The sequence below is a fragment of the Elephantulus edwardii genome, unplaced genomic scaffold (genome assembly GCF_000299155.1).
Source record: "Elephantulus edwardii isolate Elephantulus edwardi_28Jun2011 unplaced genomic scaffold, EleEdw1.0 scaffold00148, whole genome shotgun sequence".
In the NCBI taxonomy this organism is placed as follows: domain Eukaryota; kingdom Metazoa; phylum Chordata; class Mammalia; order Macroscelidea; family Macroscelididae; genus Elephantulus; species Elephantulus edwardii.
This window is the reverse complement of record NW_006399898.1, coordinates 5,377,056-5,393,999: the sequence shown is the minus strand read 5'-3', so window position 1 is coordinate 5,393,999 and position 16,944 is coordinate 5,377,056. Positions and strand designations below refer to the sequence as shown.

General features: G+C 50.6%; 1 protein-coding gene across 1 annotated transcript in view; it reads left to right on the top strand.

Moving 5' to 3' along the window:
* WDR66 (WD repeat domain 66) overlaps nt 1–16,944 on the top strand; it is an 80,166-nt gene that overhangs the window by 27,351 nt on the left and 35,871 nt on the right. The window contains exons 5-12 of the mRNA XM_006894711.1: nt 2,053–2,164; nt 2,362–2,442; nt 7,000–7,077; nt 8,744–8,794; nt 11,203–11,414; nt 13,946–14,140; nt 14,736–14,986; nt 15,355–15,506. Of these exons, the coding sequence (XP_006894773.1) occupies nt 2,053–2,164; nt 2,362–2,442; nt 7,000–7,077; nt 8,744–8,794; nt 11,203–11,414; nt 13,946–14,140; nt 14,736–14,986; nt 15,355–15,506 (1,132 nt within the window). The remainder of the gene's footprint in view (nt 1–2,052; nt 2,165–2,361; nt 2,443–6,999; nt 7,078–8,743; nt 8,795–11,202; nt 11,415–13,945; nt 14,141–14,735; nt 14,987–15,354; nt 15,507–16,944) is intronic.

The window sequence follows — 16,944 nt, the reverse complement described above, 5'->3', positions numbered from 1 at the left end:
AACAACAACAACATTTCACTTTCCCAAATACAAGATGGGGTGACACAGCGGTTGCAACAGTGGGTTCATACAGACCAGGACTTGGGAGGCTGATGCAGGACCAGGTTGTGCTTTGTTCTATTATTCCTGGAGCTGCTAGAGTCAGGACTGTCCCCACAGCACCTCACACTAACAACAGTGTGAGAGTGTACAGGGGAGTAATTGTCGCCTGCGACTCACAGCGATCCTGTGTACAACAGCTCTGAAGCCTGCCCTGTCCTAAGCCAGTCTCACTGACTCAGACACACCTACCCCCATTGCCCCAGTTACGGTATCATTCATCTCATCCAGGGTCTTCTCCTACGCTGTCCCTCCACCCTTCCGGGCATGATGTCCTTCTCCAAGGACTGGTGCCTCCTGGCCACATGCCCAAAGTAGTATGTGAGAAGGAGCTTCAAAATCCTTGGCTCCTAAGAGAAACTTGGTTTTGCCCTAAGACAGACCTATTTGTTCTCTTCGCAGTCCTTGGTATGTTTAAGACTCTTCTCCAGCACAACTCAAAGGCATCGGTTCTTCTTCTGTCATCCTTAGTCACTGTCCAGGTCTTTGATGCATAGCAAGTAATTGCAAAGACCATGGCTTGGGTCAGGTGCACCTTAGTCTCTAAACTGACATCATTGCTTCTCAGCACTTGGGAGAGGTCCCTTGACAGCAGATTTTCCCAGTGCAGTTTGTCTTTTGATTTCCTGATGGTTGGTGTCAAGAATGTCAGTTGTGGAGCCAAGCAAGCCGAAATTCTTAACAACCTCAATCTCTTCTCCATATATCTTGGTGCTTTAATCCATATTGAAGACTAAGGTTTCCATTTAACAGTTTCCATACATATTGGTCAGTGACATTGGCCACATTTTCATTGTCAAGTATCCCTGACCTCACCCCGTCTCCTCTGCCCTATCCTCACCCTGTCTCCTGCACCCTGTCCTCTCCCTGTGCCCTTTCCTTGCACCTCATCTCCTGCACCCTGACCTCACCTCATCACCTTGTCGCTTGCACCCCTACCTTGCCCCATCACCTGCACGCTGCACGCCTGGTCTCCTGTGCCCTGACCTCTCCCTTTCTCCTGTGCTCTGCATTTCCTGCTCCTCATCTCATCTTCCTTTAAATTCAGTGTTGACCTTTTAGACTCAAATTGTTGTTTAACACGTTGCCTCCCACTTTTAAATTGCCTTCATTTGCAGCAGCATGTTAATAGATCTCTGCTGAAAGGGTGGTCTCAGGGGATCATTTTTGTTTAGAATTTAATGAGAACCTCAGGGCAGTGGTCTCAACTGGTCCATTCGGCCAGGCCTTTTTGAAGAATGAGCTTTACAGTTCCTTTTTCCTTCATTCTGGCCAGAGTCATCACTTGTGCTCAGTGAGGTGGGTGCGTGGTGGGGCTGGGCGCCATCCAGCTCTTCTATCCCAGAGGGCTGGCGTCTGTCTCGGAGGGCTTGCACAGTCTCGGAGGGCCTGCATTGGCTGGTGCAGGAGTCGGCCTCCTAGGCTTGTTTCTTCTTTGAGGCTCTGGTTACCTTCTTTCTTCTCGTAGACTTCGAAGAAATCTGCAAGTCACTTCACTAAGACACAGAACTGAACATTTTCGCAACTACGTTGCACCAACTGGCAGAGCCTTTCTTACGCTTCCAAACGGAGGACACTGATTTGCAGGTTGTTTGACTCTACCTGAGCGCTATCTGTAGTCTTTAATGCAAACACGTGCCTGCCCACCTCCTTGTGTTGGTGTGTACACTTGGACACTTAGATCTGTTCTCACACAGGCCTCGCCTCTACCCGCCTATGTGCTTCTGTGTCCGTGTGCTTTCTTTCCCCCACTGTAGCCCCCAGAGTTCATCCGTGCCGTAGTGTCCATCACAGCCACTTTCCTTTTTATCCGTGTGATAGTCCATCACCTTGACAGGCCCCTGTGGTTCCCGTTCATCCCTTGGTGGACACTTGGGCTGCCCTTGCCTTCCAGCTGTGTGTAAAGCAGCTCTGCTTCAGCAGTGGCTCATCCGCCCTTGTCCCGTTTTGCAGGATCCCTGTGCACACGATATTTGACAGCTGCCCGGACGGCAGTGGCATCAACGCAATAGCCATCAGCTCCGATGCCAAGTATCTGGCCACCATCTCAGACGGCAGAATCCAGGTAAGGTGGGCCATCCTGCCAAGATGCCCCCACGGGCAGCTCGGCTCAGGCCACGTGTCACCTGGAAGGTTTCTCTGGGGAGGCTTGTGGGGCTGTGACTGTGTTCCTGTGAGAGGCGGGAAGCAGGCGGCAGCCGTGAGACGGCATCTCATTTATCTCATTCCGCCCGTCCCCCCCACTGTCTGCAGTCACCGCAGCAGGTCTGCATCTGGAAGTGGACCTTGGCCGCGGAGACGCCGGCATGCACGCTGCAGCTCCACAGCGAGTATGGTTCCCAGGTGAGCGCTGGGGCGAGCACTGCCCTGGGACGGGCGGACACCTGCTTGTTTCTGTGCAGCCTGTGCTGGGGTGCGAGTGTCTTGGGGACACGTGCGCGATGATCACAGCTGGCGTTCTTATGTGTGAGCGTCGTCCAAGTCCTTTACCCAGACGATCCCACGAACCTATGTAAACATGGTGAGGAGGCTTAGCGTGGTCAGGGAAATGACGATGGGATTCACCTACAGAATTTACCCTCCGCACGGTCCTTCTGATTCTGGCAGGATGCTCTTAACTCACCGCTGACTTGTGAGTATTATAAACCCCTAACGTGATGCCACCGAGTCGGTTCTGATCTGAGGATGGGAAACGGCATAGCTGGGTCTCCAAGGCTGTAAGCCGTCCCAGGACCCCCCCCTACCCATCTCTCCTGTAACGTGGCTAGTGAGTGTAACTGCTGACTTTTAGTTAGCCGTGTCAACCCCTCCAGGACCCCTTATCTCCAAGACACCACAGTACCAGGTACAATTGACAGAGGTCAAGGTGTGGTACCAGGAAGCAGACCACTTGGCTCTATTGTGCTGTCCAGGGCCCAGGAGCCACACCACATGTGGAAGAGACTGTCACAGTTTTCTTTTTACTGGGCTGCTTTATTTCCAGTTAAACAGGAGCATATACCAGTGATAAACTTCCAATATTTTACACCTAGAATTTCCTCACATTATCCATATCAGGGCCATTTTATCAACTGTGCAGATAGATTCTGCAGAAGTCCTTACTTAAGGCTGCTACCTCAGACGTGGCAGCCACAAGCCACGAGTGACTGTTTTAACCAGTTACCGTGAGATGACGTGACTGACCCGGGGCCTGGCTTCGTTGGATGTGTTCCAGGTGCTCAGTGCGGCAGATGGCCGCTGTATTGGCCAGCACCATAGTTGGGCGTTTCCACACGCGGTCATTGTGGAAAGTTCTGGGCAGTGATGACGGTGACTCGGGTTCCCTGCCCCTCAGCTCACTGAACGGGCTGCGGCAGAACGCACAGTGGGACCGCGCCTGGTCCCCACATCCGAAAACGGCCCCCGGTCGCCCACACTTGAGGTTGTCCTTTCCCCTGGCTTTTCATTACTGTCTCTCCCACTGAGGCACGTGTCCCTCATTATGGTCTGATTTTGGTTTTGCTGTTACTTACCTTATGGAGTTAGTTAATATTGTTCTGCCTTGTTCGTTAAATTGATCTACATTAATTACTGAGTTGTGTTGTTGTTACGTACTCGGTTCACAGCTGAGCCTCCAACAGCTTTTCAGAGCTGGTAAATGTCACAGGAGGAAGCTGTTCCTCTTCCTCCCTCAGAGTAGCTGGTGGGTTTGAACCGCATGCCTTTGAGCTGGCAAGCCAGTTCCTTACCACGAGCAACCCTTACCGAGCTCCAGGGTTCATTCATTTTCACTGATGTGTAACTTCTCCTTGCTTGATCTCACACCACATGTTTATCCATCTCTATGTTGATGAGCATGTGCTAATTACATACGTTAATTGATCTGGGGATGGACATTCTTTTAAGTGGTACAGCAGTGGTCTGTCTGTTTACTATCCTGAGGTAACTTGGAGTGGCTGTGATGCTTAACTCTGTGCCAAAGGTGTGGCAAATGCCATAATGGTTACCCGTTATGGGCAGTGTTTGGTGGAGCTCCCAGATTGATTCAGGTTTGGAAGCAGGAGTGGCACCCACTTCCTAAACCACGTGCCTCTGGAAACTCAGTGAACATGGAGAAATGATGATTGGTATAGAACAGGGTCCAGGCCTTTTGTTTAGAGGGTCGCTAGTCGACTCCAGGACACTTAACAACAACAGAAGACAAGGAGTCTAGGGGAAGCAGATTTACTCTGAAATGTGGGCTCTCTTGTTTTGGTTGAGGGTCGTGTGGAAAGTTTGGTTGTTTTTGATTTAAGCCTCTTTTTTAGAGTCAACACCACCTCCTGCAGGGCCTTTGTATTTAAAAGTTGGTGGGGCCCTCAGGCTGTAATTGTAATTTAGAGGAACATTCTTCTCAATGGTGCAAGAACTGGTCTGTCAGTTTGCTGGACTCAGGTAAGGTGGACTGGCTATGTGCTGAACTCTGTGCCATTGGGGTGCCGAATGCCATAACAGTTGCCCTTGGTGGACAGTGTTTGGTGGAGCTCCCAGATTAAGACAGGTTTGGAAGCAAAAGTGGCGTCCACTTCCTAAACAACATGCCTCTGGAAACTCTATGAACTTGGAGAAACAGCGATAGTTAGAGAAAGGCTTTGGGTCTTTGGTTCACAGGGTTGCTATGCGTTGTGCTGGACTCGACAGCAAACAACAACAACAACATGTTGATGAATAGTAAGGAACCCTGATGATACAGTGGTTAAGTGCTAGCTCCTTGGCAGCAAGACGTGACCATTTACGTAAGATTGCGGCCTTGGAACCTTGCAGTAAGGTCTGCTCTCTTCTGTACTCTCTGTGAGTTGGAAGAGACACAATGCCAACTATTTATTTATTTTTTTTAATTGATGGACATTTTGGTTCACTCCTCTCTTTTCTACAAAATACATCCTCCACCCCAGCATGACTTCATCAGAAGTCTGCTTGCCCTGGTCATTGGTGTCCCCCGATCAAATGAACACTGTCACATCCTCCTTCTACGCTCCCTCCCACTATTAGACATTTTTTTTCTTCAATGATGTACCTATGTACATGTTGCTGATTTTTAAAAAGAACAGTTTGTTCTGAGATTTCTTGAACATGTGATGACATTTCTTGCCGCAGTTTTAGAAAATTCTCAGTCATTGTACCTCAAAATGTTTTTCCAGCCTCATGCTTTTGTCTCGTGTTGGCAGCCCAGTTACGCAGGAGTTAGACCTTGTAATCCTGCCCCACTGAGCTGCAGTCTCTTCTTTATGTTTTCTTCCCTTTTGTCTCTATGTGCATCAATGTGGATGGTTTTAATTGTTTTTGGTCAAACAATCTTCTAAGCAGTACAGCACTAGTCTGTCCATTTGCTGTACAGAGGTAACTCGTAGTTGCTGTGACGCTGAACACTGACACTGATGAGTCAAATGAGATAACAGTTACCCATAGTGGACAGTGTTTGGTGGAGCTCCATGATTAAAACAAGCTTGGAAGCAGGAGTGGCATCCACTTCTGAAACAGCTGGCCTTCAGAAACCCTATGAACCTGGAGAAACGATTAAAGTTATACCAGTGTTCAGGTCTTTCGTTCATAGGGTCGCTATGAGTTGTCTACAACTCGGTGACACTTAACAACAACAACTACAGGCAAGATCATAAGATTAATTATATGTTTCAGTAAAACATATCACCTTCTGGTATTGATAAAAGTGCCTGCTTTTTCTTTTCTTTCTTTCTTTCTTTCTTTCTTTTTTTTTAAAGTGCCTGCTTTTATCAATTCCTCAACTCACCCGGCTTTTGTGTATCCTGTTCTCTGAGGCCGGCAGTGCTAGTGTGCAGCCATGGAGTGGGGCAGCAGGCACTGGAGGAGGAAGGGGCGCAGCTGGGGCGGCATCAGCAGGGATGGAGCCCACAGCTTCTCTCCACCACTCTGTCCATGCCTGTCCTGTACCCTTCCTTCCCCTCGGGGTGCCACCACCCTCTTCCCACACCTTCCCCCAGGGTACCCTCCCCCAGGACACCCTCCCCAGGGCCCTCCCCTTTGCTAGTAGTTTCCTTTCTGGATTTCACAGTTCCCTTGCATCTGTATTTCTGCAGAGTTGGGCTGGGCTGGGCGCCAGCAGCCCGCGTTCGTATGCCATCTTGGCAGGGACAGAATCCCCCCTCTAGGATTTTGCATTCATTCCACGATAGCTTGTGACCCTGACACATTTATACATGTGAACACAGCCGACTTTGTTCAAGAGAACAAAGAATAAAGGTTTCTGGGCAATTCCAATTTACCAGATGATGAGTATTAAGAGAGACTAGATAGAGAACAGCCTTGTGACTGGTGTTTCTTTATTTTTACTAACTTTTTTTGTTCTGATCAGAATGACGGTTTACAGAGCAGGCTGGTTTTCTGTTCAGCAAACTCACATTTTGTTTTATGACCTTGATTGCGTCTCCACAATGGAACAGCAAGCATTCCTCCCTCTTCCTCCCTGTGTTTCCTGTTTCCATTTGTCTGTCTTCCCTTCCCTTCCTGCCTCTGAACTTTCTCCCTGGGCAAATGCTGCCCTTGTGATTTTTTAAAAATTTGATTTTTCTGGGAAGGGGGTGGGCAGGGAGAAAAGTACAACAATGACCAAATGGAAACCTTAAGTCTCTGTAAACTTTCACTAAAATGAATTTAAAAAATTTCAATTAAAAAATAAAGGCATTATTATTACAAAATTGATTTTTCTGAGGGACTTTTTAACACTCAGTATTTAAATTACCCTCCTATTGCTTACCAAATGCCATGTCTTTTGTGTTAAACTCTTAGTAATTTATTTTAATCAAGCATATTTTATATTATGTAATATAAAATTATCTAACTGTAAGTATTCAAGCAGCGAGAAAAGAGATAATGTACTGTTTTTTTCCATACTCTATATTTCAGAACTATATTACTTTTAATCCAACAAATGCTAAAGAATTGGTGAGCAACAGTAAAACTCGAGCCATCTATTATAACTGGGTAAGTGGGGAGATTTTGGTTTGTTTTCAGTGGGTCTGGGCCTGTGTTCATCCTCGAGTGAACATGTGTTGGTAAGGTAACGCTGTACAGGGAAACCTGCAAAAGCCGGAGCACCTGTCAGAGAAGGGAAATTCAGATACCTCCCACCAACAGAGGAAGCTCCGGTGGCCTATGGCAAGAAGCTGTGCTGCAGTCCCAAAGGCACGTGGTTTGAATCCACCAGCTTCTCCTTGGAAGAAGGATGGGCATTTTCCTCGTGTGCGATTAACTGCCTCTGAAAACCCTCCAGAGGGTCAGCCATGGGTTGGTTCTGACCCAACAACCCCCACCCTGACCCACTAATAGAGCGTGACAGGAGGGTGATCACTGCACCTGAGACAGAAAGTGCACACAGTCCAGGAACACAAAGCCGTTCCCTGAACTCAACCCTCCCTGGTTTCCTTCTAGTATCTGCTACTCAGGAAGCCACAGTGGGTATTACAAATTTATTTATTGAATCATCATGCCAGGTTGCTTTTAAAGATTTAAGTTTATGCATATTTTTAAAGTCAGCAAAAGTTTACAAAACATGCTGGTTTTTCCTTTAGCCGTTCATATGCCTTTTGTTGGCTAGCATTCATTACCGTGCCCGCCACAGCTGGTCACCCCCTCACTGAATATTGCCTTTCCCTTCACCTGTTGTAATAAGTGCCTCTGATATTTAAGAATGAGTCTATGGGTGTGTAACCCTTTCTTTAGCTTCTCATGATAGTAGTCTTAGACACTTGGCTCTGATGGCCTAGGGGTAAGAATCTGCACTACAATCCTGAAGGCACATGCTTCAAAATCCACCAGCTGCTCCATGGAGGAAGGATGGGCTATCTCCTCCCGTGCAATCACTGCCCCTGGAAACCTGCTGGAGGGCCAGCTGCGGGCCAGTTCTGACTTGATGGTGCACCACCACCACAACAATTATATAGCAAGCCCTGATTTTAGTCTCATTTGAAATCAGCATATTACATCAGAAGTCAAAACTCAGTGCCAGGGAGGGGACTGTGACTCCCAGCGGCCCTCCACCAGCACCGAGCCTCTGAATCTGGAGGAGACTGCCTCAGCTTCCTCCCCAGAATGGCTGGTGGACCCGAACTGCTGACCTGTGGGTAAGCAGCCAGCTTGAGGTCACCTAGACTTATACATTAAATAAAATAGTTAATATTCAAATCTAATTATCCATGTTGACTTAATATTTATTTGCATCTACTTGGCAGGTCTAAAATTTAGGCTTTTATGAGTCTTGAACTTTGTTCTTTTAGAAAGACATTGCAAACAAGACAGGAGTATGCACTCTGGCACAGGCCTGACCTGGGGTAAAGCTCCATGTCCCTGACGGGGAGCCCCTGACATGGAGCCCCTCACTTGGAGCCCCTGACGGGGAGTGCTCGTTACCCCTTGAGCAGTGGTCACTGCTGCACAGCACAGGTGCACGGGCAGCTGCTGGAAGTCCCCACAGTTGGGGCATCTTCTGGAGGTTTGCTGTCCTCTCAGCGTTTTTGGGTATTCCCGGAGGCAGCCGGACCTCTTCCCTGTGGACATGCCCCGCTCCAGAGCCTTCCTTTTGATTTTGTCTCCGTGTCTTTTGGGAACCAGATCTTTCCGAGTAATACGGATCTGTTTCTGTCCTTGGCAGCTTGAAGAGAAAAACAAACTTGTTCACAGTGCCCCGCTTCTGACAGAAAAAGTGAGTATGTCTGCGGCGTTTTTGTACGTCGGACTTTGTGGGGGCTGAATGCTCGTATGTGTGCCAGCTTAGCTGGACCTGGAGGCCCCCTGGATGAGAACGTGGCAGCTGACCACAGAATCAGTAGTTTGAACCTCCTGACTGTTCCCAGGGAGACAGCTGTGCCAGTCCCCTTCCCTACGTAGCCCCTCGTCCCCTTGTCAGACTCAGTCCCACATCACAGGCCTGCAGGACAGAGGAGAGCTGACCCGTCAGCTTGCCAAGACTGGAAATCTTCACAGCAGCGAACAGCATTATCTTTCTTCTTTGAGGAGGATGGTGGGTTCAAACAGCTGACCTTTCAGTTCGCGTCCCAGTGATGAGCTGCCCACATGACAGGGCCCCTTGTCCCTTCAGCTTCTGGCGTGGAAGCCCTCCGGGACAGTTGGGTTCCATCCTGGAGGGTCACTGGGCGTCAGAATCAGCGTGATGACAGGAATTGGCGTTTTTGTTTGCTTGTTTTCACTTTAGTTGGTTTGCACTGTGACTTGTACGTCGTCATAGTAAACCACTGGGAGAGAAATCGGAACGATAGCCTTTGAATTCTTTGTCTGTTTTGAATTGTTGGTTGAGAATAATGGAAATGGAGAAGAAAGATTGGAACACCACTGCCGTCGAGTTGATTCTGACGTGGCAACGCTCCACCTCATTTCCAAGGTGTAAACCTTTATTTAGGGCAGGAGATTGCCTGTCTCTTCCCTGCGGATCGCTGGTGGACTTGAACTGCTCACCTTTGGCTTAGTAGGATAGCAGGTAATGCAATGCATCACCAAAGCTCCTGCAAAGAAGCAAGAGACTGTTAAAATGAGATATTACAGAGTTACTGTCATGAGAAAATCTGCCCCCCTGGAAGTGATAGCTTGTCTAATGTATGAGTGAAAACTGGCAGAGCACCGGTTAGGTTGGCAGGGCATAAATAGAGGAGTTGGACCAGAAGGGATCGCTTACAAAGCAGCTTGGTTTCAGGCTGATGAAAAAGGAGACTGGCTGATAAAATCTTAAAGAGTAAACCGAAAATATTCCTCGACGTCTCCTCAGAACCAAGCTGCACTTTAGCTTAACTAGGGAAGAATGTCTGGCTTGACCATGGTGTTCTCCTCAGAGCCCTGAGTGGAGGCCCGCGGACGGAGCTTTGCAAATGTGGGAACTGCCCAGCAGGGAGTTTATATTAACAGAGGAGGAAAAGCGGGTGTGGACACTTGGGCAGCCCGAGTGGACTCAGGATCACGGAATCACGCACGTAGACGTGGTCGAACTGGTGCCTACTGCTCTGCAGATCAACGACGACATCTTTGTAAATCGTGAAAAATGATAGTGCATGTTTAGATGCTTCCGAGCCGATAGGAAAGTGATAGAGCAGGTATTGAGAACAGCATTTTCTTCTTCCCGTTTACTTCAAGACACGCTATCAGAGGTGGCTGTGGAGCTGCGTCTTGGACAACTTTCTGCGTGTGGGAGTCTTGTAGATGCTCCCGCTGAGTGTCTCCTGGTGCCTCGCACCCCGTTTCCTGTCCTCACTCTTCAGGTGGTGTGTAGACATTTCTCTTTGAAGAAGGCATGTCAGAAAGTGGGGCGGGGGGCTGAGCCGAAGGACAGACACAAAGGAAGATCAGTCTGTGTGCATTCTATTTTCCATAAACCCAGGTATCAAGCAATAGTCTTGTGAAGTGGTTAGTGTGGCCTTGTGTTGATCAAAATGCTGCCTTAGAAAGAACTTGCTGTTACTTTACTGCTCCTGCCGTGTGCCAGTCTCAGGTGGCAGAGCCACGAGTGGAGTGGGCCAGCAGCCGTACCTGTGACAGGGAGCCAGGGTTCTCCTTTACCTCCACCAGTCACCCAGGGCCTTTGTGCATGAGGCTTCCCCCTTAGGTGTCATCCAAGAAAGCAAGCCAGTTGCCTTTGTGTTCCAGCACGGAATTTCCTAAGAAGTCTTCAGGAGTATTTCTATGGACTCAGATAACTTCTACTGAGGGGAAGATGATTTATGAATCAAAGTAGGCTGGGACAATGATTCAGTGGTGTCTTTACAGCCTGTGCATACTTTTGTTCACAACAGACACAGACACACCGCACACTGTGTCTCCTACCTGCCTCTGAAACTTCCCTAGGCGAAGCTAAACAGTTGTCCGTGTAGATAAATCTCTGTTTCTTTTGCTTTGAGCAGTGGGTTGGGTTGAACATGGTGGGCAGCCTGGCCCTGGCCTGGGGCCAAGCTTCAGAGCTGCCCTGTCCTGGGTGGGGTTTCAGAGCTTGCCTGTGGCCTCTGCTGCTTTTCCCGCCTGTGTTTCAGTGCACACTGCTGCGTTAATGCGTGCTTGGCTGTGTTCTTGGTACCAACAGTAACTCGTACCCTATCTCTCAAAATCCAGACATTCAACAAGCTCGTGGGGAAATTTAGCCAGTCCGTCTTCCACCTGAATTCGAGACAGATCCTCTCAGCGACAAAGGAGGGAAAGCTGGTTGTCTGGGATGTCCATCGCCCACGACCATCGGCCGCCGTCCTGAGCTACCCCTACATCAGGCCTTGCAAGCTGGTTCATCTGCAGAAGGAAGGCATCACTGTGCTCACCACAGTCGACAGGTAATGAACTTGACCAGAAAGCAGAGCTAGGAGCCCTGGTGGTGCAGAGCATACGGTGTTGGTTGGGGGTTCAGACCCACCAGTTGCTCACCTGGAAGCGTGGTGGAAGGCCACCGTGGTGGGAACTGGCTCGGCCTCAGCGCTTGGCTTTGGGACGTGGCTGGTGGTGCCCTCGGGTGGGCTCCTGTGCACAGCCACCCCCACCGTGAGCAGTGGAGCTCAGCGTCGGCCTAGATGGCATCCTCAGGGTCTCTGCTGGGGCCACTGAGTGGACGCATCTCGGTGAGGATCTTCCTGTCCTCTGCTTCCCCTCTGCTTTCCAGCGTCATGTCTTCCCAAGGACACTCGCCTCCTGACAGCATTCCCAAGGGGCACCCTGCTTGCACCTCCTCTGAAGCGGACTGACTTGTTTTTTTGGCGGTCCATAGATATTCAGTACTCTTTGCCGGCACTGTAATTCAAAGACAACGTTCTTCTTGACTCTTAGTTGTCAAATTTAGACTGGCATGCAAGCAGTTGAACACACCACGGCCCAGTCCAGGTGATCCAGGAGTCGGTGTCCTGATGACCCTTAGACGCCAGCATGTAGTCTGTGTGCCTGTGGGCCGGTTCCAGGGGCAACATAGAGACCCGGGCCCTGGTGGTGCAGTGGTAAAGCATCAGCTGCTGAATGAAAGATTGGGGTTCCACCTCCCCAGCAGTTCACTGAGCGAACGTGGCAGTGAGCTCCTGTGGCAGCTCCAGAAACCTGCGGGGCAGCTCTGTTCCGTGGCACAGGGTCCCTCATGGTCACTCTTGGCTCCTCGCCGAGAAGAAGGGTCACAAACACCAGTGGACATACTTAGTTTATAGGCCCATTTTTCCCTTTGGATTTTACAAATTTTTGGAAATAGGTTACTTTTCAACAACCCCTTTGTGCTGGCCACACATTCCACTTTTAGTTAGTTGTGGGTTAGGACCCCTGGTGCAGACCAGGACCAGCTGCCTCTTCCCCTCCAGGTGAGCCGGGCAGAGGCCTCAGTGCCCGCACTGGCCGGCGCTGCCTCTTCTGTCCAGCAGAGGGCAGCGAACGGCGTCCTAGCCAATTACTCGGCCCACCTGCCTCGCTTAATCAGAAGCCTCATTTCAACACGCTGCAGATAAAAGAGAAAATTCACTCCCCCGCCTCACAGACTAGAATTATGGTGACGCTTCACACAGCCCCATTTGGGAGGGGTGCGAGTCACTGTGTCACACAGTCCTGCTTTGGGCTGCAATGCCGGCCGGCCGGGCTTTACGGCCCTCGGACTGCACAAGTGCCTCGCCCAGAGCAGCTGTGGCTTCTGAGGGGAGAGGGGTTCTGGGGCCCACCAGGCTTAGATGCACCAGCTTTCATGGCCTCCTCCACCACGTGCACTTAACATTACAGAGGAGCCCTGGAGACACAATGGTTAAAGTGCTTGGTTGCCAGATAGAAGGTTGGTGGTTCAAGCCTGTTGGCTGCTCTGTGAGAGAAGGAGGTGGCAGTCAGCTTCTGCAAAGACCCTGGAGACCCCACGGGGCAGTTCTGCTCTGTCCTGCAGGGTCGTGATGGGTCACTCGGAGGCAGTGGGTTATACTGCGAGGGTGGTGGTCTGATGCTTAAAGAGCCATGCTGCTAGGGGAGCTCTGGTGGCCTAGTGGTAAGGAGCTGCAACTACAATCCCAGAAACGCACAGTTTGAATCCACCAGATGCTCTGCCGGGGAAGGAGGGACAATCTCCTCCTGTACCAGTCAGATCTGATTTGACAGTACACACCCACAAAAGAATAAAATAAAAATAAATAAATTAAAAAAAAAAGAGCCGTGCTGCTGTCCAGAAGGTCAGTGGGTTAAAGACGAGTCCTGCCGTAAAAACAGCCTGGGAAGCCCTGTGGGACTGTTCTGCCCCTTCCTCAGGCCCATTGGGAGTTGAAATGGGCTCCCCTGGCTGTCACTGGGCTCAGAATGGGTGCGGGTTGTCTGAAATTCCTGTTGACCTGGGCTTTTTGTATTTTCCTTTGTGAAACCCATTACCTCTCTGAGCTCAGGTTCCAGAAGGGAATGGCACAGGCGGGAAGTCAGCCTTGATAGACGCGCTGCCGTGATCGTTCATGCTCTCAGCGAGGCTGCGGGCAGAGTGGTGCCGCCCATCCACTTGCAGGGCCGTAACTATGGACGCGCCCGGCTTCTCGCTTAGAACTGCCACCTTTTCTGTTAGCAGCCGGATGAGTGCTTTAATCACTCCGTGACCGGGACGTCTGTCAGCCTCACATATGTGTATTGTGAACTGTGGAGTCGGAACTGACCCATCGCTGACCCTCCAGCGGGTTCTCAGAGGCAGGGAATCTCATGGGAGATGACCCATCCTTCTCCCGCAGAGCAGCTGGTGGACTTGAACCCTATGCCTTTGGGAACGCAGCGAAGCTTCTTGCTGTGGTGCTAAATGAAGCTTTGGCAAGGCCAGGAGTGCAGAGCCTGGAGTGACCGCTGCCGTTACTGTCGGTGAATGACACATTCATTTCTGTTGCAGCTACATCGTCACAGGTGACGTCAAGGGCAACATCAAGTTCTACGACAGCACCCTGTCCATTGTTAACTGGTACAGCAACTTACAGTTAGGTGCCATACAAAGCCTGTCCTTTTCCAAGACCCCACCACCGTCTTCCACCGAAAAGTCAAACTACCCTCCAGACTGCACTTTGAAAGGCGACTTTTTCATCGTAAGGTGAGTGGAGGTGTGGCTAGTTGTTGGAGCGATCAGAGAGCTGTGGATTGGAGCTGTGGGTGCCTCGGTGTGTGCGGGGAGCAGTAGGTTGGACCTGACCACAACAGAAACCACAAGTTGACTGGTTAGTAGTAGCGACACAAAGCCTGGAGCCCCCTGTCCCTGGGTGCTGACCCCCGTGGAGTCTGGAGCTGTCCCCTGCAGGTCCCGGCGAGGCCTTGCCACAGCTCGGAAGGTAATTGATAGCCATAACACTTCCAGAGCGCGCCGTCTGTGAGTCTGCCTAATTGCCCTTGCAGTAGTCAGAGGCACATCTGTATGTGTGCACCACGCTCCGTATTTGCATACACAAATGAGCATTTGCATGTGCAGATTAGCTAATTGTACAACCGACTGTCCATCTGCATACTTAACGACTCAATTTGCATGTCGAAACGTGGGCAGCTGGGTTTTGGTGTGCATTTTTGGAGCTGACGGGTTAATAATGTCAGGAAATTACAGACGACAGAGGCAGTGCGCCCGCTGTAGACGACACAGGGCTGCGGTGCTCATGCTCTGTCAACCCTGACGGGCTCTCATCTCCCGTGGCAAATAGGAATTTCCTCATCGGGACGTCTGATGCCACAGTGTATCACCTAACCACTGACGGGACCAAACTGCAGAAGTTGTTCGTGGAGCCCAAGGATGCCATCTGTGCCATCGCCTGCCACCCGTACCAGCCCCTCCTGGCCGTCGGGAGCTTCTGTGGGATGATCAAGGTGTGGGACTACAGGAAGAAGATCTACCTTTTCAGCAGGTGCTTTGAGAAGGGCCTCGGCATCAAGAGTCTGACCTACAACCCAGAAGGTATCTTCCTTTCAGTGGCCTGCAGGGTTACACCCCCGAGTAAGCTCTGCCCGTGTGCCCACTCACCCCGGGAGTCTGCTTGGCAGGGCCACCCCTTGGCCAGTCACTGGTTACTCTTGGGCTGCATTGGATTTTTCTTGGAAGGTGTTTGGAAGTAGACTTCCAGTCCTGTTTGCTAGTCTTAGTGTGGACGCTCCACTGAGCCTTGTTCAGTATTAAGCACCACAGAGGTCTCTCCCCCAGGAGCCCACAGAGCCCTGGTCTTGGTGGTTTCTCCCGTGGGGCCCCAGCTCCTGTGGTCATGACTGTCCTCTCAGCACCTGGCGTGACAGACGTTCTCAGTCCTTGTTCCTCGCTTGTGCTTTCAGGAGCCATTCTGGGCGCTGGCTTCGTTGAAGGGACCGTTTACATCCTCGACGCCATGTCCCTCCAGAACGAAACTGCAAAGCCCTTCAGATATTCCCGGAGCAGCGTGACACACATCAGCTTCTCCCATGATTCCCAGTACATGGCCACTGCGGTGCGTGCACCCCTGAGGCCCGTCAGGGCTTTGCAGCCTGTGTCAGCCCAGGACAGAGTGGGACGGGGAGGGTCCCCGGAATGAGGGAGCAGTGAAGCTCGTGGCCGCCCTGAATGCACAGACACGTAGCTGGCTGTACCTGCACGTTGCCGACCCAGTGCTTCCCACGTCGTGAAGGTCCGGCAGTTTCATTTTCCTGCCAGCCTGTCCTCACGTTGTGTCGTAGTTCTGTCATTTCAATATGGCCGACTTTCTCAGACTGCTGTTGCAGACTTGAGAGAAAACCATTATCCAACCCCAGTGCTGTGGTGTCGCCTCTGCCGCCCAGCAACCCTCCCTCCGGTTTGTGGGGCCGCGCGTCTTCACAGGAGGAGATGGCCTGTCTCCCTCCCAAAGAGCAGCTGGGGGTTTGGAGCGGCTGGCGTGCCCGTTAGCAGCCCTTGACAGTACACGCGGTGCCACCGTGCCACCTGCACTGGGCTCCAGTAGAAGGGAGTGTATGCAAGAATCCCCAGAATCTGTGAGTCGCTTCACCTCGATGGTCTGGAGCCCAAACCGCAGCGTCTCAAGGTCTGCCAAGCCTGCAGCCACTAGGTTGTGTGTTCCCCGGGCACACTGTGTGGTCTGGGCATTTTTATCTCAATCCAGCTGCTTTTTAAAAAGATGGAAGGAGAAGGGGATAGAACTCTTATCTGAAAACCAGATGAGCTCTCAGAGAGAGCGGAATTTCTTTCTCTCAAAGGAATAGCTCAGATACTTACCACGTTGCCGCACACTTTTATATTGACGACCGTGCTTAGAAACACATTATTTCCCCCCTCTGTCCAATGTATTACCGTCATTTGCAGCAGTGTGTTAAAGAGCTGACAGGGCCAAGGCGGTGGTCAGAAGTCAGGCTGGAGGCTGCTTCTGACTCTTGGAGCTGCAGGAGCTGGTGGACCCCTGCTTAACTGGTTAACCAGCAGGGACTGACTTTACAGGCTGACACTGCCAAGGTCGACAGGCATTATGGCAGCCTGCTGGCTCAGGTTCAGAGAGCTAGATGGAAGATCCTCATTAAACAAAAATCAAGAGAGTTCTTTCAGATGTCCCAACCTGTTCAGTGAAGGCCATACCCCCAAGGAAAGGCCCTTTCCCCTGACCGGCTTGTCAGAGAAGTGACTGTATTATATCAAGTCTCCTCAAGGGGATAATTGCCAAACTAGAGAGTTGAACCACGTGCAGCCAGGCCGACACACAGTTACCGTTGCTGTGCACCACTTGCCATGCAGGCACCAGCACCTCTGCCATGCACCATAAAAGGAAATAGAATCATGAAGTCAGAGTTGCATCCAACAGGATACAGCTTAACAAATACAATTGGAAACACTTGCCCCATTTGTATCTTATGTTCTGTGAATGAACAAGGCAAAAATATTTCATGCAGACACAGCAAGGT